General features: G+C 33.2%; 1 protein-coding gene across 1 annotated transcript; it reads left to right on the top strand.

The window, feature by feature from the left end:
- The first annotated feature begins 1,062 nt into the window (after positions 1–1,062).
- tmco4 (transmembrane and coiled-coil domains 4) lies at positions 1,063–26,040 on the top strand. The gene is made up of 14 exons (XM_073834288.1): positions 1,063–1,194; positions 2,021–2,156; positions 3,610–3,784; positions 4,575–4,602; positions 6,360–6,489; positions 6,979–7,076; positions 8,690–8,833; positions 9,372–9,491; positions 13,645–13,809; positions 16,992–17,128; positions 18,327–18,411; positions 18,662–18,782; positions 20,770–20,887; positions 23,406–26,040. The coding sequence occupies exons 1-14, from the start codon at positions 1,149–1,151 to the stop codon at positions 23,913–23,915; spliced, it is 2,013 nt and encodes a 670-aa protein (XP_073690389.1). The 5' UTR covers positions 1,063–1,148; the 3' UTR covers positions 23,916–26,040.
- Positions 26,041–26,199: the final 159 nt, after the last annotated feature.

Below are 26,199 nucleotides of genomic sequence, written 5' to 3'. Positions count from 1 at the left end.
TCATTACCAAAACATAGGATGTTTTGTCAAAAATAAAGTGTGAATTATCAACTAACATGTTATGACATTTTTTGATTCAGTGTATGCCTTTTACAAAGAAAAACTGGATTCAAAATACAACAAATCCCATAAATTACACTTGAAATATGGTTAAGAATTTAATTATTGATTAACCTCTGCAAAAAAAAAAAATGACATAATAGTGTAAATATATATTTACAATGTAGATGTAAGCAAAATCTTAATAGCTCAATATAATCATTCTAATTAAATTATTTACAGTATTGTGTTTCGGAAGTGACAAATTTGAGGTGAGGACATATTCCAAAACTTTCTGAAAATGCAAAATAAGAATTAACTGCACAATTACTAGAAATGTGTATCTTATACAATTTGCATACAGTACATACAAAATTTATGGAAAAAGACGTTTCCAACTCTGACTTTGGACCAGTTCTGTAAAATGGCTCATATATTATGTTTTTTTGTTTGTTTGTTTTACTTTTACTTGCTGCACCTGTAAATACACCAGTATTTCTTTCTAGCCAGCTGATAGTAATTATATGCTAAATGTATTCCTATCATATTATCAGGTAAAACTTAAACACGTAATAGCATAAATCATTAGCGTTTCTCAGAACGTTTTTAAATAAATCTAAAATGAAAAGGCAAAATTTGACTTTGCCAAGTAAACATTCCGATACTATCCAGTCACATAGCGTTATTATTATTATTCACAAACCAAACCAACCTCGCTAATTTGCCAGCTGATTACGCCAACTGTACTAACGTCTTCTATTCAGCCAATCAGTGAAGCCAACTGGGCGAACCTGATGTTGCGTAATTAATATTCATAAGCCAATCCTTCGCTTTTAGAATTCGCTTATTCGCCAGCCGAGTAGCGGAAACCTCGCCAACGTCTGCAGCTCAGCCAATCGGTAGAGCCAGCTGGACAACCGTAATGCTGCGTGATTAATATTCATAAGCCAGTCCTCCATTGTTCGCAAACTCTTTTGACGATAGAGGGCGCTGCTGCATACAAGAACAACTTAGTGCTGAACTTTCATCTGTCACGACAACAAAGTAACAACTTTCCTAAGTTACATGGCGAGAATAAATCTGCTGTAGCTTACTGTGAGGATAAACCAATGGAACCAGCAAATAACAACAACGAGGAGCCGAAATTAACTCCAGGTATTTATAGACTTCATTAACAGTGCGTTTTTAGTTTATTAGAGACTTTTGGAAGGTTTTAATCTTGCCAGATAACAACAAAATAAGAGTCTTTGGTCATTCTTATTTTGAGAGAATTTAGTTGTTTTTGTCAGTCATGTTGTGTCACATTCATTTCTTATAATGAGATTTATATTAATGTTGTTTTCTGTCGATCAGATTTGAGTCCGTTGTGTGTAACGTTAACTTAACATACATACGTGTCCGACAGCCGCTAGGCTCTCAGGTCTGGGTTTTAATCACAGATGCAGGATATGATCGAGGCCCTAAGCATGTTTTGGTTAAACGAGACATTTGAGTCACATAATAACATTGCATTTTTTGCATTGCATTTTCAATGTGTTTTCAGGACCTAGAGACCAATGAGTATTACGTATGCTGTACTGTTAAGACACAAAGCATCATGTTATAAGTGTCGCATGTTTGTGCAATTGCCTTATGCAAAGTAGAATTTTACAATAACAGAGTTTTATCTGGTCTCCAAAGCCAGAAAACATGCAAATGAAGTTTGATCTGGAAACAGCACATTTGCAAAAGCACGAAGAAGCACAGACATTTGGGCCCAAATGGAAGATTTGTTTGTTAAGCAACAACAAAAAATAATTAAATTGTTTAAAAATTGATCATTTTAAGAAACGTTTTGTACTTGGACCCCGTGTATTGAAAATTTTGAGGACTAGATTTGTTGCAAGACGGTCTGTGTTTTTCTGTTATTGAACACTTACACATTCTTCAAAGGAACTTTGTGCATTTTTTGATTTTGCATTTTGTCATTTTAATGTTACAGACCCAGGAGGACCGAGGCATGATCAGTCAGTTGCAGAGAAAGTGTTTGGGCGACAGCTAAGTGAACCGGGGCGTTTTGCGTACGCTGGGTTATGTGGAGTGTCCTTGGGCCAGCTGTTTCAGGGACCTGAGCAAAAGTAAAAAATATGTAACAATAAAAGATAAAAACTTGAATGTGCCATTTACTAATATACACTAGTGTTGGAACAAATGTTTGGGTTGGTAAAAGTCTCTTAAGCACACCAAGAATGCATCAAAAATATAAATTAGAAAAAAATATAGCAATAGCAGTAAAATTGTGAAATGTTATTACAGTTTAAAATGTTTTTTATTTTAATACATTTTAAATTGTAATTTTATTGTTGTGATGCAAAGCAAAATTTTCAGCATCATTACTCCAGTCTTCAGTGTCGCATGATCAAAAGTTATTAAACAGTAAGATTTTTTTATTTGATCCAAAGTACAGGAAAGACAGTAAAGTTTTGAAATATTTTTACTATTTTAAAAACTGCTTTCTATTTGAATATATTTTAAAATAGAATTTATTCTTGTGATTTCAAAGCTGAATTTTTTGCATCATTATTCCAGTCACATGATCCTTCAGAAATCATTGTAATATTCTGATTTGCTACTCAAAAACATGTATTACTATAATTATTATTATAATGTTAAAAACAGCTGAGTAGAATATTTTTCAGGTTTTCTGATGAATAGAACAATGTTCCTCTGAAACAGAAATCTTTTGTAACATTATAAATGTCATCACTTTTGAACGATTTAAGCAATTAATTGCTAAATTGCTAAATAAAATTATTAAATACTATCATTCAAAAAAATTATTTCAGATAAATGCTGATATTTTGCTCTTTTCATTCATCAAAGAATCCTAAAATGTATTCAACTGCTTTAAATAATAATAATAATGATAATAAATGTTTCTCGAACAGCAAATCAGAATATTATAATGATTTCTGAAGGATCACTTGACACTGAAGACTGGAGGAATGATGCTGAAAATGTAGCTTTGATCATAGAAATAAATTGCATTTCAAAATATATTTAAATAGAAAACAGTTATTTTTAATTGTAAAAGTATTTCAAAATATTACTGCTTTTGCTGTACTTTGGATCAAATAAATGCAGGCTTGGTGAGCAGAAAATACTTCTTTAAAAAACCATTACTCTTTAAGAACTTTTGAATGGTAGTATAAAATGCTCAAAAGAATAGCGTGTATTTAAAAACAAAAATCTTTTGTAACATTGTAAATGTTTTTACTGTCACTTTGGATTTAATGCTTCTTCGCTGAATAATAACATTTTTTTTTTTTTTTTTTTTTAAAGATTTATTTTTTGGCCTTTTTTGTGATAGGAAAGATCAGATAGGACAGGAAGCGAAGTGGGAGAGAGATTAGGGGAGGGATCGGGAAAGGTCCTCGAGTCGGGACTCGAACCCGGGACGCCCGGAGCGCACCAGCGCTATATGTCGGCGCGCTAACCACACGCCTATCTGCGCCGACAACTGAATAATAACATTTAACATTTTTGAATGATGTGGGTTTGTAAAACTTAACTGATATTTTCCCAATGCAGAAGTTTTCGTGAGACGTATCTGGAAGCTCTTGTTCAGTGGCTGAATCTCGATGAGTCGGTCATGCCGGTAATGCAAGCATTTCTGGCAGGGCTTGGGTTTGAAGGCAGTGACACCTTCCTGTCCATCTTGCATGCAGAGCCTCTGCTCAGGGATGGAGCTTTACCCATCACTCAGGTACGCAAGTGACATTAACCCAACTGAACGATTGCATTAAAGGTCCCATACTGTCGAAATCGAAATTTCCTGGCTTTTTTCATGATAACTGAGGTCTAGGGGCTATGTAACTACCATATGAGTTTCAAAACAATCAATCCACAGTAAACTGCACACAGCCTGCTTAAAGTAGCTGTTCATTTTCACGAGCCGCTGTGACTTCCGCAAAGATGTGACGTCCGATCTAACGTGCATCATCACTACAACACTGCCTTTATGGTTCTGGCTTTTGTTCACACAGCGCTCGTTCCCGTAATTTTCCAGAATCAGCGCGCATTGTGAAAGGGGCTTTACTAAAGCAACAGTTATGTAGCTTACTGCATTCAGTGTTTGAAAAAGAAAAACATTAATGATCGTTCTGAAATATCCTGTTGAGTATCAGCAGGCTAGGCTCTCTCTATGGCTCTGGGCTCGGCTAAAGCATACATGACCGTAGTTAACTGTGATTGGCCTGGCTGTGCGTCACTCAGAAAACAACAGGCCAATCAGAAGAGAGGCTCATGAATATTAATTAGATGGGTCAAAATCGACCTGTTCTTGACAGAGCTCCTAAAAAAGGAGCTGTAAAAATATATTGAGATGGATTTAGGCACTTGTACCGCAAATATATATTCTTAAGGACATCAACGACTAAAATAAACCTCCAGAAATGTGTACAATATGGGACCTTTAACATATAGATGCTCATACAATTCACTGTTTGCGACAAACAATGTTCAGACAGTGCTCATTGTTCTCTTCTGTGTTTCAGGATCTTGTGTCGTTCTCTGTCAAAGATGGTGAGCTGTTGTTTTACAATTGATTAGCTGATCTATTTTGCTGTTGCGTTCATAACAATGAGCTGTTTGTTATTTAAAATAATAAATAATACAATTAAATCTCACGAAGAAATGTCAAATGTTCCTGTTCAAAAAAATTAAATAAATTAAACTTATGGTTTCTGGTATTGGAGACCGCATAAAAAATTTATGACATTTTATGACACTATATCTTGACGCTTGGTACTTTAGTAATACAGCATACACTAGTACTATTTTTTTTTTTTTTTTAAGTTTTTTAAAGTCTCTTCTGCCCTCCAAGCCTGCATTTATTTAATCCAAAGTACAGCAAAAAGGTACATTTTTGAAATATTTTTACTGTTTAAAAGAACAGTTTTCTATTTGAATATATTTTAAAATTAAAAAATAAATAAATAAAATTTATTTCTGTGATCAAAGCTGAATTTTCAGCATCATTACTGCAGTCTTCAGTGTCACACTATCCTTCAGAAATCATTCTAATATGCTGATTTGCTGTTCAAGAAACAGTTGTTATTATTATTATTATCAATAATTAAAACAGTTGAGTACTTTTTTTCAGGATTTTTTTAATGAATATTAAGATCCAGATCAGCATTTATTTTAAATAAAAAGCTATTGTAACATTATACACTATACCATTCAAAATGCAGGAGTCAGTATAATTTTTTGGGGAAGAAAGAAATTATAGAAAATAATAGTTTTATTTAGCAAGGATGCTTTAAATTGATCAAAAGTGATGATAAAGGCATTTATAATGTTACAAAAGATTTCTATTTCAGATAAATGCTCTTCTTCTGCACTTTCTATTCATCAAAGAAACCTGAAAAAAATCTTCTCGGCTGTTTTCAACGTAATAAAAATAAAAAAATGTTTTTTGAGCAGCAAATCAGAATTTTAGAATGATGTCTGAAGGATCATGTGACTGGAGTAATGATGCTAAAAATTCAGTTTTGAAATCACAGGAATAAATTACATTTGAAAAATATTAGAATAGAAACAGTTATTTAAAATAGTAAAAATATTTTACATTTTTACTTTTTTTCCCCTGTACTTTGGATCAAATAAATACAGACTTGGTGAGCAGAAGAGACTTCTTTAAAAACAAAAAGAATAAAAAAAAAAAAATACTGTTCACAAACTTTTGAATGGCAGTGTATTATTTATAGCATATTATATTATATATTTATATATAAATATACCATAATAAATCTGAATGTTTCATTAGTTTTTATTTATTTATATTTGAATATTTTAAATTTTTACTTTTTTTCCCCTGTACTTTGGATCAAATAAATACAGACTTGGTGAGCAGAAGAGGCTACTTTAAAAACAAAAAACTAAAAAAATTAAAAATCTTACTTTTCAAAAACTTTTGACTGGTAGTGTATTATTTATAATATATTATATATTTATTATTAAATATATGTATTTATAAAAAAAAAATGCTCATTACCATAATACGTCTGGGTGTTTAATTTGTTATTTTTATTTATTTGGTTTTGTTTCATATTTAAAGTTTGCAGTACTGATTCCTGTTTAAGACTGCAAAGCTGCTTTGAAACAAATAAATGTGACGAAATGCTTCCGAAATAGTCTTTATTTTCTGTATGCAAGATTGTTTTTTCTTTCAAATGTTTTTTGGAAAAGCACAAACTGGACATTTTCTGTGAGATTCATTACTCTTCTTCCAGTCTTGTTTTCCATGTAATGACCATTTCTTGATTCTTCTCATGTAGGACATTATGATGCCAGAGCTCGAGTTCTGATCCGACATGTCAGCTGTCTGCTGCGTGTGACCCAACAGCAGCTGGAGGATTTTGAAGAGACTCTCGGAGAGAAATTGAGAGAAGCAGGAGAGGAGAGCGAGTGAGTGAAACTTCCTTCAATCATCAGCTGCTGCCTCTGTATGGGGTTTTTGGGGGTCGCTGAGAAACACACACCGGTTTCGCTGTAGGGATGGATCATTTACAAGAGATTATTTCCACAAAGCCTGTGTAGAGCCATCTACAGATTCACAAAGAAAAGTCAATGCAAATTAGACCTGAAAAACAGCAGCACGATCAATATCATTGTGAAATCAAGTGCTATAATAATTTTGACATGAGGAACGAGCTTGAATCCATTTACTGATTTTTGTTTTTTTTTAACGTGTTCTTTGCTGCATGTGATGTGGACCGCAGCACAGCCGTGAGTATTTTGTGTATATGCAGTCTAGGTCAAGGTTTTTCCTTTCAGTTCAGCGCTTTCATTTTGGTTTTAGTTTCTAATAGAATTCTGTTGACAATGAACCAGACCTCTGAGCTTTCAGCGGCTCCAGTGAGCACGTTATGAATCAAATTGACATTCTCTCAACAGAGAAGAGTCATCAAGAAGGCAGAAGAAAGAGAGGGGTCGTAAATTGCGCCGGTATCTGCTCATCGGACTTGCCACTGTGGGTGGAGGGACAGTAATTGGTGAGTCTAAATGCCACAGGACGTTTGTTCTAAACTACATAGGTCTCCTCTAGGTGAATGTCAATGAAAAGGCTATGAAAACAAGCATAAAACCTGTTTGTTTGTTTCTTCAAAAAAAATAATTTATTTAGCAAAATTAGGCCTTTCATGCTTTTCGATCATTATATTTTTTGTTACTATTAGGACACTGAAAACAGAATCGTTACTGTTAGAGCTGCAGCTAACGATTATTTTTATTGTTGACTCATCTATTGATTTTTTTTTTTTTTTTGATTAGTCGACTAGTCTATTGATTATTTTTCATTTATTATTTTCTTATCAGTTAATGAATTCTTTAGTTAGACTCTTAATAAATAACAGTGACTTCTGCTATTAGTCTTTTACTATTTTATTCAAACATTTTCTCATAATTAGTTACTTTACTTATAATGAAAAACAAAGAAAGAAAGAAAATAATAATAAATAAAGAAAAGTAATAACAAGAAAAGAGAAAGAAAGAAAGAAAAGAAGCCAAAAAAAGAAAGGAAGCCAGAAAGAAATAACAAGAAAGAAATAAAAAGGATTAGAATTTCAGGGCAGTGATACAATACAATCAATAGAAATGCACATTATGCCTGCATTCGGAGTTACTGTTTGGGACTGACTTTAAATATTGTATTTATTCGGCAGATTAAAACATCTGCTTGAATAATTGAAGTAAGCAATTTTAAATTATGCTTAATTTTAATTTAAAATCTTTTTTTTATATTTATAAATAATTTAAAATAATGTTTTGTGTGTTATGCTAAAGATAATTTGAGGGGGAAAATGTATAAATATAAATTTTAAAATAACCATAATTTCAAAAAAATCTTTTAGAAACAATTATTTTGTTTAAATAATTATTATATGTATTTAAACTAAATATGCATTTATTTAAATTATTTAATATTTAATCTGGATGTTTAATTTGTGTTTTTTTTTATTGTTATGTATAGATAGATAGATGGATAGAATTAAAGTACAACATGTTACCATAATATAGAGATTTTTTACTATTTAAATGATTTTAATTATTTTTGTGTGTTGTGGTAATGATAATTTGAGGGGACATATGCTTCAGTTTAATTTTACAAATAATTCAAAGTAATCATAATTTAAAAAAAACATTATTTTTTTATTTATATTATTATTATTATATTATTTTCATTATATTAAATTAAATATATATTTATTTAATTTTTTTTTTTTCAAAATAATTACTGTACTTCATTTAGATGTTTCATTTTTGATATTATTATTATTTATTTAAATATATATTTATTGATTTAATTTATATTTAACAACTTTCATTACTCTAATGCATCTGGATGTTTTATTTGTGCTAGGTGCTTAATTTTAATTAAAAAAACATCTGTAAATAATTAAAAATAATCATATTTTTAAAAAATCTTTACTTTAAACATGATTATTTTATTTATATTATTATATTTGTATATTTCCATTATTTACCTTGATGATTAAATTACCTAAAATGCTTTAACTCTTAGTTATTTCTCTGAAATATGACTAGTTTTTAATGAGATTTAATTTAATTTGTCTGGTGTTAATGATCATGTATGTGTATTTATCAGGTGTTACAGGAGGGTTGGCGGCTCCTTTGGTAGCCGCCGGGGCAGGAGCGGTGCTGGGGGCGGGTGGAGCCGCTGTACTGGGATCAGCCACGGGCATCGCCATCATGGCCTCCTTGTTTGGAGCCGCAGGGGCCGGGTTAACAGGTGAGCTAGCTGACCTAGCTGAAGCTTGTTTATGCTGATAATAAAACATAGTAACAATAATAAATATTATATTGTGATTAATAAAAAAACAAGTAATAATAACAGCTGTTATTATCAAATGAACTATTTATTGAACTTTAATGCAGTGTTGCTATATAAGTTTCTGTTCTTCTGGAATGCAAGAGATTTATATAATTTCCTGCATGATTCTTGCAACCAAAAGGGTCACCGTTTTGCATAACTAGGCTGCGTTACAAGATTGATAGTTGAGCAGATGAATTAGCAGACTGACAGTGATGATAAAGTTACAGTCTGTTTTCTGGTTCGATTAGAGTTTTATATAATCCTGCTTTCAGAGCACATTGTCTGAACTGAGCTCAAGGTTATTGGAGCTGCTTGGAGATGCTTGAAATGCAGTGTGTCTGCCTCTCTTTATTTCTGTTTGCAGATCAAGTTTTCTCTGTTTCATATCTATGTTTATGTTCATTCATTTTTATGCATAAAGATAACACAAGGTATATTTACAAATTTTTTTCAGGCTATAAAATGAACAAGCGTGTCGGTGCTATAGAAGAGTTTGAGTTTCTTCCGATGAGCTCTGGAAAGCATCTTCATCTCACCATAGCCGTGACAGGCTGGCTGTGCAGCGGCAAATACAGTGAGCACCACATATTTGACCTTGGACGCAAAACCAGTCTTATTTAGCACACTAGTAGTAATAGCCAACAATACATTATTTGGGTCAAAATTAGGAATTTTTATTTTATGCCAAAAATCATTAGGATAGTAAGTAAAGATCACATTTCATGAAGATATTTGGTAACACTTTCTATGAAGCCTGTATTTATAATGCATTACGAGGACATTCTTAATGCATTATAATGCATGCATAATGCCTTATAAACAGCATTATAATATGTTATATAATTTTATAAACAATCATAGCAACAGTTACGATGCACTATAATACTTACCTTGTGTGCTTATAACTTTGATGAGTACAATGCATTATATCACCAGATGAAGTATGCATTTACAATGCATTATAAGGGCGTTCTTATATGTATGTTCTTATTATGCATTTTAATACATTAAGAATGCCCTTATAATGCATTGTAAATGCAGGCTTCATCTGGTGTTATAATGGTAAGTATTATAATGTGTTGTAACTGTTTTTATGATTATTAATTAGATGATACAGCAAATCATAATTGTGTTTATAAGGCATTACGTGTGCACTATAGTACATTAATAATACCCGTATGAAGGATTATAAATGGAGACTTTATCTGGTGTTATAATGCATTGTACTCATCAAAGTTATAAGCACAAAAAGGTAAGTATTATAGTGCATTGTAACTGTTGTTATGATTATTTATAAAAAATATATAACATATTATAATGATGTTTATAAGGCATTATGCATGCATTATAATGCATTAAGAATGTCCTTATAATGCATTATAAATACAGGCTTCATAGAAAGTGTTACCAGATATTTTGTAAGTTTTCTATTGTAAATATATCAAAACTTAATTTCTGATTAGTAATATGCATTGCTAAGAACTTAATTTGGACAACTTTAAATTTTTTTGCACCTGCAGATTCTAGATTTTTAAATAGTTGTATCTCAGCCAAATATTGTCCTATCCTAACAAACCATACAACAATGGAAAGTTTATTTATTCAAGCTTTTACAGGTGCTTTAAAATTTGACTTTTTTAAATTTAAGGCCTGGAAAACCCTTGAAAATAGCAATATTCCTGAAGACGTACTTGAAAAGTGCTTGAATTATTGAAAGACAATGTAGCTACGAAATAAGCACATCTTTTTACGCAAAATTCACGCAATTCAAAAAGTTTAATAAAACAAGCACGCTAAACGAGTGCTAATACTGACAATGTCATGTAAACATGGCTGAAGGTGTGAGAACCCAATCAATTGAGTCATTTACGCTGGATCCACTCTGATTGATTCAAACTAGTGACTTTGAGCAATTCAGTTTAAGCGATTCACTAGCCAGATTAAATTTAAAGAGCCATTCATTTTTGAATTTCAACATTGCTTGTAATGATTTAAAGGATAACTGTTGCCAAAATGCAACCTGGGCTGTTTTTTTTTTACTGTAAACGAGACAAACTTATATCTAAAAGCATAATTACGACAAACGAGCCGTTTTTGAGATTGACCGTGATTTAGTTTTGTGGTCAATGGCCGGTGAATGGGAGTACTAGGGGCATACATTTGAGCGCATCAAAATCGATATTTTTACAACACTAAGAAGGCTCGACACGCCATGACACTTTGCTCGAAGTATCGCCTGGGTCTCTACACATGAACTCGAGCATTGAGAACATTGTTCGTGCACACACAAGAAGTGTCGATCTCCGAAAGCGAATGAATGGACTCCATAGGACGAAATATTAGGCTTATTTGAGGCTCTTTTTACAACTAGAAGTTTAATATTGTTTTTCAATTGCGACAAAACAACGAATTAGCCGTGCATTTATATGGAAATATGCTTTAGGAGCTATCCATCCTCGCATTCGGAGATCGACACGTCTTGACTGGCAAGACGGCCGCGAGCGGAAACTCAAACAGTGAAAGTGAGTTGTTCAAAACCTTTCTTTTTAGTAAACTCTGTGTACACAAACAATGTTCTCAATGCTGGAGTTCATGTGTAGAGACCCAGGCGATACTTCGAGCAAAGTTTCATGGTGTGTCGAGCCTTCTTAGTGTTGTAAAAATATCGATTTTGATGCGCTCAAATGTATGCCCTTAGTACTCCCATTCACCGGCCATTGACCACAAAACTAAATCACGGTCAATCTCAAAAACGGCTCGTTTGTTGTTATTATGCTTTTAGATATAAGTTTGTCTCGTTTACAGTAAAAAAAAAAAAAAAAACAGCCCAGGTTGCATTTTGGCAATAGTTATCCTTTAAAAAAAGCACATTGTGATGAGTGAAACGGAGCTTTTCGAAACTCCGAATCAGTTAAACCATTGCGTTGCAAAATGATTTACTGATTCGAAGCGCTCCAATCTAATCACAGATCGCAAATCATTTGTTTCAGATTGGGACTTCAAATTGCCTGTCGTGAATCATTTGTTTTAGATCAGGACTTCAAATTGTGTATCGCAAATCATTTGATTTAGATCTAAACTTAGCATATGACAATTTGATTCAGATCAGGACTTAAGAGCACGTATCGCAAATCATTTGATTTAGATTGGAACAGGTTTGTGAATCATTTAGCAAAATTGAATGATTCAAATCAAAGATCGGACTTCGGAGCCTGGATTGCAAATCATTTAATGTAGATCGGAACTTTGGAGCAGGTTCGGGAATCTTTTGCTTTAGATCAGAACTTTTAAAATGTGGATCGCGAATCATTTGATGTAGATTGGAACTTTGGAGCAGTTTGTGATTATTTTGCTTTAGATCAGAACTTTAAAACGTGGATTGCGAATCATTCAGATTGGGACTTCGGTGTGAGTTTGCAAATCAATTGAATCATTTCGCAATTTCGGTGCGTGTATGGCGAATCATTTGTTTCAGATCAGGATTTTGAAGTGGTTTTACAAATCTTTTTTTCAGATTTTTTTTTTATTAAGCAGCAGAAAAATTCAAACAAAGGCAGCAGAAAAAAGAAGTATACAGATCCCTTAAGAAAATTAATTGTTGTTATACTATAGTAAATATGTAGTATACTTTGTAATACTTCACGTGCTTAATTTTATTTTAGCGGTTTTGTTTTATTAGTATATTTTTATTTATCTATTTTTTTTTTTTTTTTTTTTTTAGAATTTGTTTAAAGTCCTTGAAAATCAAAAACGTGGAGCTTAAAAAGTCCTTGAAAGTCCTGGAATTTCATTTTACAGTACCTGTACAAACCCTGCTTTCATGATGTATAAATCTCAATTAAAAAAACTGACCCTTATGACTGGTTTTGTGACCGAGGGTCACATATTATATCTCCATCAAAATAGCATTTTTTTTCAGTTACTAACACTTTTTGACATTTATTCATTATTAAAAGAATAGTTCAGCTAAAAAGTGAAAATTTGCTGAATATTTACCCTCAGGCCATCCAAGATGAAGAGATGAATTTGTTTCTTCAACAGATTTGGAGAAATGTAGCATTACTTCACTTGCTCACCAGTGGATCCTCTGCAGTGAATGGGTGCCGTCAGAATGTCCAAACAGCTGATAAAAACATCACAGTAATCCACACCACTCCATTCAATCGATTAATATCTTGTAAAGAGAAAAGCTGCATGTTTGTAAGAAACAAATCCATCATTAAGACGTTTTAACCTTAAACCGTTGCGAGTCAATAATGACACTTCCTCCAGTGAAAAAGTCCTTCTCCTGTTGTCCTCTCACATTAAAAATCCTCCCATATATTTGTTTAGAGCTGTTTTGGCTTTTAAACAGCGCTTGATCTGTGCAGATTTCTCTTCTGATTTAGACAAGAAATTTTGACTGATGTGTAAAAATGTTTCAATAATGGATAACACAGCTTTTTACTTCGCAAGATGTTAATTGATGGACTAGAGTCATGTAAATGACATTGCGAATTATTGTGATGTTTTTATCAGCTGTTTGGACTCTGAATCTGACGGCACCCATTTACTACAGCAAGTGATGCAATGCTAAATTTCTCCAAATCTGTACTTCTTGTGAAGAAAAAATACTCATCTACATCTTGGATGACTATGCAGATTTTCATTTTTGGGTGAACTATTCCTTTAATAAGACCCATGAAATACTGTTCACACTAAGGTTCAGATTCTTTTGCCCATCATAGGTTCATTTCAGGCTCCCTGGTCCAGTCTTGGAGCGTGTGGTGAGCAATACTGTCTGAAATGGGAGTCACGTTATTTATTGGACCTGGGCTCTGTTCTGGACTCATTATGGGATGGGCTTGTTAGTGTCGTGGCTCAGGAGGCCCTCAAATACACAGTGCTCTCAGGTATGTCTGCTTTATTATACCAGTGCTGTTAAAACCACTGTTTTGAGGTAAATAGAAAGTCTCTTATGTTTTTTCTTGTTTGTGTAAGTGTTGAACTGTGCAGTCATAATTATTCACTTTATCTTACATTTGTGACAATTGTCTCAGCAGGGATGTGTCTAATACAGTCATGGCCAAAAGTTTTGAGAATTACATAAATATTGGAAATTGGAAAAGTTGCTGCTTAAGTTTTTATAATAGCAATTTGCATATACTCCAGAATGTTATGAAGAGTGATCAGATGAATTGCATAGTCCTTCTTTGCCATGAAAGTTAACTTAATCCCGAAAAAAACTTTCCACTGCATTTCATTGCTGTCATTAAAGGACCTGCTGAGATCATTTCAGTAATCGTCTTGTTAACTCAGGTGAGAATGTTGACGAGCACAAGGCTGGAGATCATTATGTCAGGCTGATTGGGTTAGAATGGCAGACTTGACATGTTAAAAGGAGGGTGATGCTTCAAATCATTGTTCTTCCATTGTTAACCATGGTGACCTGCAAAGAAACGCGTGCAGCCATCATTGCGTTGCATAAAAATGGCTTCACAGGCAAGAATATTGTGGCTACTAAGATTGCACCTAAATCAACAATTTATAGGATCATCAAGAACTTCAAGGAAAGATGTTCAATTCTTGTTAAGAGAGCTTCAGGGTGTCCAAGAAAGTCCAGCAAGCACCAGGATCGTCTCCTAAAGAGGATTCAGCTGCGGGATCGGAGTGCCACCAGTACAGAGCTTGCTCAGGAATGGCAGCAGGCAGGTGTGAGCGCATCTGGACGCACAGTGAGGCCAAGACTTTTGGAAGATGGCCTGGTGTCAAGAAGGGCAGCAAAAGACATCAGGGACAGATTGATCTTCTGAAAAAAGTATGGCGAATGGACTGCTGAGGACTGGGGCAAAGTCATATTCTCCGATGAAGCCTCTTTCCGATTGTTTGGGGCATCTGGAAAAAGGCTTGTCCGGAGAAGAAAAGGTGAGCGCTACCATCAGTCCTGTGTCATGCCAACAGTAAAGCATCCTGAGACCATTCATGTGTGGGGTTGCTTCTCATCCAAGGGAGTGGGCTCACTCACAATTTTGCCCAAAAACACAGCCATGAATAAAGAATGGTACCAAAACACCCTCCAACAGCAACTTCTTCCAACAATCCAACAACAGTTTGGTGAAGAACAATGCATTTTCCAGCACGATGGAGCACCGTGCCATAAGGCAAAAGTGATAACTAAGTGGCTCGGGGACCAAAACGTTGAAATTTTGGGTCCATGGCCTGGAAACTCCCCAGATCTTAATCCCATTGAGAACTTGTGGTCAATCCTCAAGAGGCGGGTGGACAAACAAAAACCCACTAATTCTGACAAACTCCAAGAAGTGATTATGAAAGAATGGGTTGCTATCAGTCAGGATTTGGCCCAGAAGTTGATTGAGAGCATGCCCAGTCGAATTGCAGAGGTCCTGAAAAAGAAGGGCCAACACTGCAAATACTGACTCTTTGCATAAATGTCACGTAATTGTCGATAAAAGCCTTTGAAACGTATGAAGTGCTTGTAATTATATTTCAGTACATCACAGAAACAACTGAAACAAAGATCTAAAAGCAGTTGAGCAGCAAACTTTGTGAAAACTAATATTTGTGTCATTCTCAAAACTTTTGGCCACGACTGTACAGTAGAAGTGTCTCTAATTGTTGAGTTGGAGTTCTGTTTCTTTTATTCATGTTTGTTATAATAAATTATGATCCAGAGCTGGAAGTTTTAAAAGTTTCAATGTTTTGCTGAGTGGCCTTTGCAGTTAATCAGTGGCAGCATTCTCTCCTTCAGTCTTTTCTGCAGATCATCGTCTATTTTAATGGACTTACAAAACCCCAAAAAACAAATGTGTTTTTGTTAAAGTGCAATGTTTAGGACACACATTTTAAGAAAATATTTACATTTCAAATAAATTTGAAATGCATTCAAATAAATTCTATTCATTAAAGAATCATAGAAAATGAATGAATCAGCATATTAGAATGATTTCTGAAGGATTATGTGACACTGAAGACTGGACTAGCAACATTACTCCAGTCTTCAGTGTCGCATGATCTTCAGAAATAATTCTTTTTTTTTTTTTTTTTTTGGAACCTGTGATACTTTTTTCAGGATTCTTTGATGAATAAAACATCAAAAAAGATGTTTTATTCATTTTAAGATGTTTATATTTATTTAAAATAGAAATGTTTTGTAACAATATACACTACCATTCAGAGTTTAAGGTCACAAACATGAGTTGTCAGAGTTTAAGGTCAGTACTCTAAGGTAGTTTAAGGTTTTCTTTCTTTCTTTATTTGAAAGAAATTAATATTTTTATTCAGCAAGGATGTGTTCAATTAATAAAAAAAGTGATAGTAAGGACTTACATTGTTAGATTTTGAGTAAATGCTGTTCTTTTTAACATCTTATTCATCAAAGAATCCTGATCACTGGATAATAAATCAGCATATTAGAATGATTTCTGAAGGATCATGTGACACTGAAGACTGCAGTAATCATGCTGAAAAATCAGCATTGCATCACAGAAATAAAATATATTTTAAATAGAAAACAGTTATTTCAAATAGTAAAAATATTTCAGAATTGTACAGTTTTTGCTGTACTCTGGATCAAATAAATGCAGGCTTGGTGAGCAGAAGAGACTTCTTCAAAAAAAAAAAAACATCAAAAATCCTACTGTTCAAAAACTTCTGACTTGTAGTGTATATTATAAAAAGAGGCTAAGATTGTAAAAACTGAAATATATATATATATATTATATACGTATACAGCGTGTGTGTGTGTGTGTGTATATATATATACATACACATGCTGTATACGTATATAAAAATGTTTTTTAATATTTTAATATTTTGTTTTTTTCATGTTAGCCATTTATGAAAAAAAAAACAAATCATAGTTTTAAATTGCAAAAATATAATTAAAAACAAATAGAAAATAAAGCAGCTCATATAGTATTTTGTTTGTCCCCTGACGCTATTTTATACCTTATTTTAAATCGCCTCAAAATGGCTTCTTTCAATTGTACCATCATAAAAGAATGTTTTAATTGTCACACATTGCTTTAAGGTGTCCAGAATAAGTGCATTGCTCATTATCTTGTCTGTGTTTCAGGCATAGTAACGGCTCTGACATGGCCTGCCTCTCTGCTGGCTGTGGCCAGTGTGATCGACAACCCCTGGGGAGTGTGCCTGAGTCGCTCAGCCGAGGTGGGAAAACACCTCGCACAGGTGCTCCGGAGCCGACAGCAGGTCAGAGTCAAGCAGAGTCATGCAAGACATCGACTTTTTCGACATTCTCTTTAGTCTTTACAAAAAATGTTTACAATTACCAATGTAATCAGTCATCTGGGTAACTAAGGTGATAACTATTAATTTTTTTTTTTTTTACCCTTTTCACCAACGGTGTCTCGCCACATTCTTCAAAATAAGTTTTATGTTCAACATGTTTTATGCTTAAAAAAACTCTAGAGTGAGGAAATGACAGAATTGTAATTTTTAGGTGATTGTAGGCAACAAACGCAAAGGAAAATCACTCACTGCTATTGACTGAAAAACTTTAATACAGTTGCTTAAGAGTCAATGTATAATTTGTGTATATAGTGTTTTATTTTTATATTTGTAAATTCAGTTTCTTGAATGCTACTGATAAATACACCTACTGTACCTGAAAATTAAAATATTTGTATATTATGTGTATATCATGTAGCCTATCTTTGTTCTTATTTTTTAATAACATAAGAACAAAAATAAAGACAAAGATTTTTATTTTTGCCTACTTTGGCCTAAACATCTGCCTTCCTTTTTATTTTATATTTTGTAACCTTGTAAGGCTTGGTTTTAAAATAGGAAAATTAGTTTGGCTGTTCTGGTCAGACATCTTGCAAAATAGTAAAACCAACATGACAAAGAATCGTGATTAAAATCGTGATAATACTGAAAAATTTGTGATATATGAAATTTTTGCCATATCGCCCACACCTATGTATAGCAGACTTAGATAAAATGCATATGAATATCACTTGTGACTCTATGTCTTTTATTAATAGTAGATAATATGTGATCCTGGACCACAAAACCAGTCATAAATAGCACGTGTGTATTTGTAGCAATAGCCAACAAAACATTGTATGGGTCAAAATAATCATTTTTTTCTTTTATGCCAAAAATCATTAGGATATTAATTAAAGATCGTGTTCCATGAAGATATATCTTCCAGAAATATATCAAAACGTATTTTTTGATTAGTTATATGCATTACTAAAGCCGATTTTCTCAATATTTAGATTTTTTTGCACACTTAGATTCCAGATTTTCAAATGACAAAAATTTTGATCATTTAAAGGCCTTATTACATATTAAATCTGATTCGGTAGGCTGTATAGAGTTATTCTCCCATATACAATTAACCTTTCAAATGTATGTATATTTATCTTCTATCTTTCTCCAGGGAAAGCGGCCTGTCAGTCTAATTGGCTTTAGCCTTGGAGCTCGTGTCATCTACTTCTGCCTAGAAGAGCTCGCTAATGATCAAGGTATGCTTTTTATTCATTTTAATGAGTCCGTGGTAATAAGGGAGGAACGTTCTTTTGTCTTTAAGACCTTGCGTCTCAAGAAGTGTCCACATGAGAGAGCTGGATATGGTCAAATTTCCTGCGAGCTAGATTGAGTCGTGTTCCCATTGTCATCGTAATGAAAGATGGAATCTGAGAGGTGTGATGCTGTAAATGAGAATCTGATCGCACGGAGCCGTTTGAAAGACTTTCGTCTCTTATTATCGGGCAGGTAGCGAAGGTGTGGTGGTGGAGGATGTGGTGCTGCTGGGAGCCCCTGTGGACGGATCCGAGAAAGCATGGCAGCGACTGTCCAGGGTAGTGGCTGGGAAGATTGTTAATGGATATTGCAGGTAACAAGGATGCTATTAATATTACTCCTCCTTAGGGTAAAGGATATTATAACAATTTAAAAAAAGGTTAAGTCTTCAGTGTCACATGATCCTTCAGAAATCATTCTAATATACTGATTTGCTGCTTGAAACTTGTTATTATCAATGTTGAAAACTGTTTTTGTTGCTTAATATTTTTGTGAAAACTGATTTTTTTTCTTTGAAATAACAGCGTTTATTGAAACAGAAATACGCTGCCAGTCAGAAGTTTTTGAACAGTAAAATTTAAGACCTCTCTTTTGTTCACCAAGCCTGCATTTATTTGATCCAAAGCACAGCCAAAATATCTTTTTACTATTTAAAATAACTATTTTCTATTTGAATATATTTTAAAATGTAACTCATTCCTGTGATTTCAAAGCCGAATTTTCAGCATCATTACTCCAGTCACATGATCCTTCAGAAACCATTCTAATATTCTGATTTGCTGCTCAAAAAACATTTATTATTATTGTTGAAAACAGCTGAGTAGATTATTTTTTTTTTTTTTGACGAATAGAAAGTTCAGAAAAACATTTAGCATTTATCTGAAATAGAAATCTTTTGTAACATAAGTGTCTTTATCATTATAGAAATAAATAAAAGTATTAATTTCTATAATTTCTTTACAAAAGAACTCCAAGCTTTTAATTTCAGATAAATGCTGATATTTGGATATTTCTAATAATCATAAAATAATTTAATAATGTACTCAACTGTTTTTAAATATTGGTAATAATAATAATTATGTTTCTTGAACAGCAAATTAGCATATTATAATGATTTCTGAAGGATCATGTGACACTGAAGACTGAAGTAATGATGCTGACAATTGAGCTTTGTTCACAGGAATAAATTACATTTTAAAATATATTCAAATAGAAAGCAGTTATTTTAAATTGTAAAAATATTTCAGAATTGTACTTTTTTTGCTGTATTTTAGATCAAATAAATGCAGGAGAGGAAAAGCAAAAGAGATTTATTAAAAAAATACATTAAAAATCGAGTATTGTCTAACCCTATAAATGTCTTCACTGTCACCTTTTGTCAGTTTAATGCATCCTTGATGAATACAAATATTAATTAATTAGTACAAGTAATTTGTACATTCACAGTCACTGTGGTTGAATATGCAATTTCATTCATTAGGTTCATTCCGAACAGTCCTTGATCAAGTATTTATTATTATAATTATCAATATTTAAAACAGTTGAGTACATTTTGTTTCAGGATTCTTTGATGAAAACAAAGATCGAAAGATCAGCATTTATTTGAAATAAAAAGCTTTTGTAACTTATACACTATACCATTCAAAAGCTTGGAGTCAGTATTTTTTTTTTATTTAGCAAGGATTCTTTCAATTGCTTAAAAAAAAGACATTTATAAAGATTTCTATTTCAGATAAATGCTGTTCTTCTGAACTTTCTATTCATCAAAGAAACCTGAAAAACTTCTACTCGGCTGTTTTCAACATGATAAATGTTTTTTGAGCAGCAAATCAGAATATTAGAATGATTTCTGAAGGATCATGTGACTGGAGTAATGATGCTAAAAAATCAGCTTTGAAATCACAGGAATAAATTACATTTTAAAATATATTCAAATAGAAAATTTTAAATGGTAAAAATATTGCAAGCTTGGTGAGCACAAGAGACTTCTTTAAAAAAAAAAAAAAAACTTTTGTCGTTTGACTGGTAGTGTGTTAGATTTCGTTTTATTTAATTAGATTATGATGGGCGATTAGTTTAAAAATCTAAATTAAACACTTACTGAATTACATTTCAGGCCAACTGATAAAAGAATTAAAATTGGCAATTTATTCAATTAGTTATTTATTAAAAAGTGCAAACAAATCTGGAGATTACATCTATTAATTTTTTTTAATAACTATTGTTAATTTTAATTGACAGTCCTAGTTATTACATTAACATGTTCGTAAATATGTTTCTTTCTGTTTTAATTGGTTTAGAGGGGATTGGCTTCTTGGATTCCTGTACCGAAGTTCGTCTGTCAGGCTGTCTGTTGCTGGGCTCCAGCCAATCAATTCACAAGACCGCAAAATAATCAATGTGGATCTGTCATCAGTGGTAAGCAAATTCGTGTGTGCATTGAGTATCAAGTCCCTGATGTTCTTGGTAGATGTTCTTGTATTAAGTGTTCTGGGTGTCTGTGAGATGCATGTAGATTCAGATTCAATTCACCGCCTGAAATAGAAACCATTCAACACAATGGCACGACATTATATTATCGCAAAGTCAAAGTTTAATTTCCTTCCAGTCGATTAAGATTTGAAGTCATCTGAAGTTACCTTTTTTTTTTTTTGGACAGAAATGATTTAATGCTTTTTGCAAAACACCCCCCTGCCATGAATAGAAAGGGCATTGCTAAATTGTCACCCTCAAAAGACCACAATTACTGTAATTACTGTCGGAGGAAGTGTCTCGTTGATATTCAAGTGGAGTCCTGTGCTGTTAACTTATAAAAAAAAAAAATCTAAAAAATGTAATTTTATGCAATGCACAAATGTAAAAAATAATCACTTGAACTTAAAATGATCCATTCATAACAATGCCTTCTGTGTTACAATGAGCAACAAATAGTCTGTAAATCACAAAAAAAGTCATGACATTGTAAACAAAAGGCTGAATCTGAGATCTCCCTTAACTCACAGACACACAATACAGGTTACATCAACATCACACCGGACAGATAAAGAAATGCTTGTTTTGGCAAAGCAGTCAAATGATTTTCATGTGCGAAATAATAACACAGCTTAGATAAATCGGCTGGAGATGTGGCAAGGTAATCAGTTCAAGAACCCTGGTTATGCGACTGCAATGTGAGGCATGTGAAGAATTGCACCTTCGTTTGGCATGTGAAGAAATGGTAATGAGCAACTCAATTTGCATTTCCTGAAATAAATAGCCGTGCTTGTAAGACGGCACAAGAATAGTGTTACAGTTTTAGGTTTATCAGGTTAATCTCGCCGTTCGCATACAAAATTAGTAGATGTCACATCATGTGATGCTGCTGTGTCAAAGCAGCTATTGTGAAAATAAATTAAGTAGACCACAATTCAGTGTGCAAATATAGCAGTGGTACCATAATGTTTACCAAATGGTGAATAATAGTCAAAGGGAGATTTTCAAAACTAAATAAAAATGTGTAGGTATTAAATTCTTAAGGGGAGACACTGCAGGCAAAAACGCTGTTTTTCATGCACCTGTCAAGTTTAAGATTTTGGGCTTTTTGGTTTTTCATAGTGTTTTTTTTTTTTAAGACTTTTGGAAAGAAAACATCCAAAAGACACTGTTAAGTGTTTCTTTTATAGCGCTTAATCTTATTTTGTCAATAGATTTCATTTAAAATACATATTTTTAAAGGCGTTTTCTCAATATTTGTTTTTTCTCCTACACTGAGCCATAAATTTCCACATTAGCAACAATTACACACACACCAAACTTTAAATTTTTATTCCTGTCTATAATGCACCATTTGCATATTTAAACCTAACATTTTAGAAAACTTATAATACAAAAAATGTTTGTAATTATCAATGTAATTAATCAATTGGGGAAGTTACGCAATAACAATTAGTTAATTTTTTTTTATCCTATTCACCTGCAGTGTCTCGCCACATTTTTTAGCTCACCTAAGATTTGAAATTATTCAATTTTTTTGCGATCTTGGACTCTTTTTATAGTATACACTACCAGTCAAAAGTTTTTGAACAGTAAAGATTTTTGATGGTTTTCTATTTGAGTATATTGTAAAATGTAATTTATTCCTGCGATCAAAGCTAAATTTCAGCAGCATTACTCCAGTCTTCAGTGTCACATGATCCTTCAGAAATCATTCTAATATGCTGATTTTCTGTTCAAGAAACATTATTATTATCATTATTTAAAACAGTTAAGTACATTTTTCAAGATTCTTAAAATAAAAAAAACATTTTAGTATTTTTTTTTGGAAGAAATTATAGAAATTAATACTTTTATTTAGCAAGGATGCTTTAAATTGATTAAGTGATGATAAAAGACATTTATAATGTTACAAAATATTTCTATTTCAGATAAATCCTGTTCTTCTGAACTTTCTATTTATTAAAGAAACCTGAAAACAATCTACTTAGCTGTTTTGAACATAATAACAATAGATGTTTTTTGAGCAGCAAATCAGAATATTAGAATGATTTCTGAAGGATCGTGTGACTGGAGTAATGATGCTAAAAATTCAGCTTTGAAATCACAGGAGTAAATTACATTTTAAAATATATTCAAATAGAAAACCATTATTTTAAATAGTACAAATATTTATATTTTTACTGTTACTTCTTTAAAGAAACATTAAAAATCTTACTGTTCAAAAACTTTTGACTGGTTAGTGTATGTCTGATCACTTAAACTACTAGCATACATTGCATGGTTTGAGGTATCCTGCACGCCTGAGTTATGCACCAAAGCTCAATCTTTCTGAAAAGTTTGCAAGCACCTCTAAAATTAGACTTGAGGATATAAATATAATGCACTGCAAGCACTGTAAAATTCTTAGGTAATGTAAAGTATTTTTCACTTGCCTTATGAGTATGTTCTGTCCATCTCTTAGGTAAAAGGACACCTGGACTATATGCGTCAGATGGACACCATCCTAGTAGCAGTAGGGGTTCCCACCAGGGAAGAAGCTGGTGCCATGAGTGGCAAACTACAGCTGGTACATTTATCTCAGGAAAAAACAGACACTCCAGAATCAGCTGGTCAGACGGGAGAGCCATCCATAGACATTTCAAACCAAGACACCTCAGAGGTAAATGTAGATGAATACAAGAAACAGACACAGGAACGCAGTGAGAGAAAGGACTCTGAGAATGGCTGGGATATCCCTGATATATCTGATTTACTAGACTCCATCAGCGAAAGTGATGGCGTCCTTGAAGCCTGTCAAGGGAACAGAGTCAAGGATCATGTTGAACCATCTCAAGGTGAGGACAAAACAGATAAAGATGAAAGCGAAACAGACTGTGAGCACACGTCTTGGGACTGGGACGAAACGAACTGGACTACTGAACAAAACTGCACAAACACAACCCACCAGTCGCACACTGAAGCACAGGAATAAATAAGCAATGGCAAACCTGCTTGTTCTGAGCCAAAAGGAATGAAATCATGATCATAATTGACTATTTCCATAATTCACAACCCACAGGATGTGTCTAGATGGTAAACTTCGTTCCAAGAAACTCCTGAGATTCGCATTTGCTGCTACTAAGATAAGGGTTAAGCCCAAAGTGCTGTATACTGGATGAAGCTTTCAAGACCTGCGCATTGGACTAAAGTACGCCTACAAAAACAAAGTTTACTTTGGGCTTTAGGCGTAGGGTTGCTGTGGGACGCAAATAAACACAGTGAATGTTGCATGTGAATCTCATAAGACTTTTAGCAGAAGAAAGTTTGCCATCTAGACATCAGCGAGAATGAAATCTCTCAGTACAATTGAAGTCAAAAGTTTACATACAGCTTGCAGAATCTGCAAAATGTTAATTGCTTGATCAAAAGAAGAAGCATCCTGTAAATGATATGAATAAGATATTTCACATAAAAGACGTTTACATATAGTCCACGAGAGAAAATAATAGTTGAATTTATAAAATGACCCTGTTCAAAAGTTTACATACACTTGATTCTTAAAGGAGTAGCTCACTTTCAGAACAAAAATTTACAGATAATGTACTCTCCCCCTTGTCATCCAAGATGTTCATGTCGTTCTTTCTTCAGTTGTAAAGGAATGGTGTTTTTTTAAAGAAAAACATTTCAGGATTTCTCTCCATATAGTGGACTTCTAAACGATCCCAGCCGAGGAAGAAGGGTCTTATCTAGCCAAACGGTCTGATACTTTCTAAAAACATTTACAACTTGTATACTTTTTAACCTCAAATGCTCATCTTGTCTAGCTCGACAAGACAAATTTTTGAGATTAAAAAGTATATAAATTGTATTTTTTTCTTTTTTTAGAAAATAACCCATAATTTTGCTAGATAAGACCCTTCTTTCCTCGGCTGGGATTGTTTAGAGCTCTTTGAAGCTGCATTTTGGAAGTTCAAACTCAGGGGCACCATAGAAGTCCATTATATGGAGAGAAATCCTGAAATGTTTTCCTCAAAAAAACAATTTCCTTACGACTGAAGAAAGACAAACCTGAACACATTGGATGACAAGGGGGTGAGTACATTATCTGTAAATTTTTGTTCTGAAAGTGAACTACTCCTTTAATACTGTAATACTGGCTAACTTGTTACCTGAATGATCCACAGCTGTGTGTTTTTTTTGTTTTGTTTTTTTATTGATAGTTGTTGATGACTCCCTTGTTTGTCCTGAACAGTTAAACTGCCTGCTGTTCTTAAGAAAAATCCTTCAAGTTCCACAAATTCTTCAGTTTATCAGCATTTTTGTGTATTTTAACCCTTTCCAGTAATTTCCAGGACTCATATGTAACTATTACAGAAGGTTCAAATACTCACTGATGCTCCAGAACAAAAAAAAAAAACATGCATTTAGAGTCAGGGGTGAAAACTTTTGAACAGAATGAAGATGTGTACTTTATTTTGCCTAAATATCTTTTTTTCCCATTTAGTACTGCCCTTCATAAGCTACTTACAAATTTCCTAGAAGACAAAAGTTAAATTTACCCTGATCTTCAAATTCAAAAAGTTTTCACCCCCGGTTCTTAATGCATAGTTTTTTCTTTCTGAAGCATCAGTGAGCATTTTAACCTTCTGTAAGTGTTGCATATGAGTCCCTCAGGTGTCCTCAGTGTGAAAAGACTGATCTCAAAATCATACAGTCATTGTTGGAAAGGGTTCAAATACACAAAAATGCTGAAAAACCAAAAATTTGGACCTGGGGGACCTGAAGGAATTTTCTGAAGAACAACGTGCAGTTTAACTGTTCAAGACAAACAAGGAACTCAGGAACAACTATCACTAAACAAAAAACAGCTGTGGATCATTCAGGTAACACAGTATTACGAATCAAGGGGATGTAAACTTTTGAACGGGGTCATTTTTTATAAATTCAACTATATGTAAACGCAGTGTGTATGATCCCTCTTATTTTGCTACAATAATAAACATTTTGCAGATTGTGCAAGGTGTATGTAAACTTTTGACTTCAACTGTATAAGCTAGAAGCAACTGGAACCTTGTTTTTGTCATTCTGGAATTGTCTTGAATAATATCTTTAAGTTATTTGTGGATGTGATTTTATCATCATTAATTAACATAGATTTTTAAGCACTGCTAAATATAATTTGACACGTGAAAACCGTCAGTATTTGGTGTATACCATTTGCCCCCTTCATTAGAAGTGGTTTGTTGTTTAATTAAGATGTGAATTACAGCTCCACA

The sequence above is a fragment of the Garra rufa genome, chromosome 2 (assembly GCF_049309525.1).
Source record: "Garra rufa chromosome 2, GarRuf1.0, whole genome shotgun sequence".
NCBI lineage: Eukaryota > Metazoa > Chordata > Actinopteri > Cypriniformes > Cyprinidae > Garra > Garra rufa.
Note: the sequence above shows the minus strand (reverse complement) of the source record. Positions and strands in the feature narration are given on the sequence as shown.

Excerpts from the sequence above, each read along its gene's own strand:
- tmco4 (XM_073834288.1), top strand. The coding sequence starts at position 1,149 with ATGGAACCAGCAAATAACAACAACGAGGAGCCGAAATTAACTCCAG. Across the intron at positions 7,077-8,689 it reads GGGTGGAGGGACAGTAATTG|GTGTTACAGGAGGGTTGGCG; the intron begins GTGAGTCTAAAT and ends TGTATTTATCAG. Across the intron at positions 8,834-9,371 it reads CGCAGGGGCCGGGTTAACAG|GCTATAAAATGAACAAGCGT; the intron begins GTGAGCTAGCTG and ends AATTTTTTTCAG.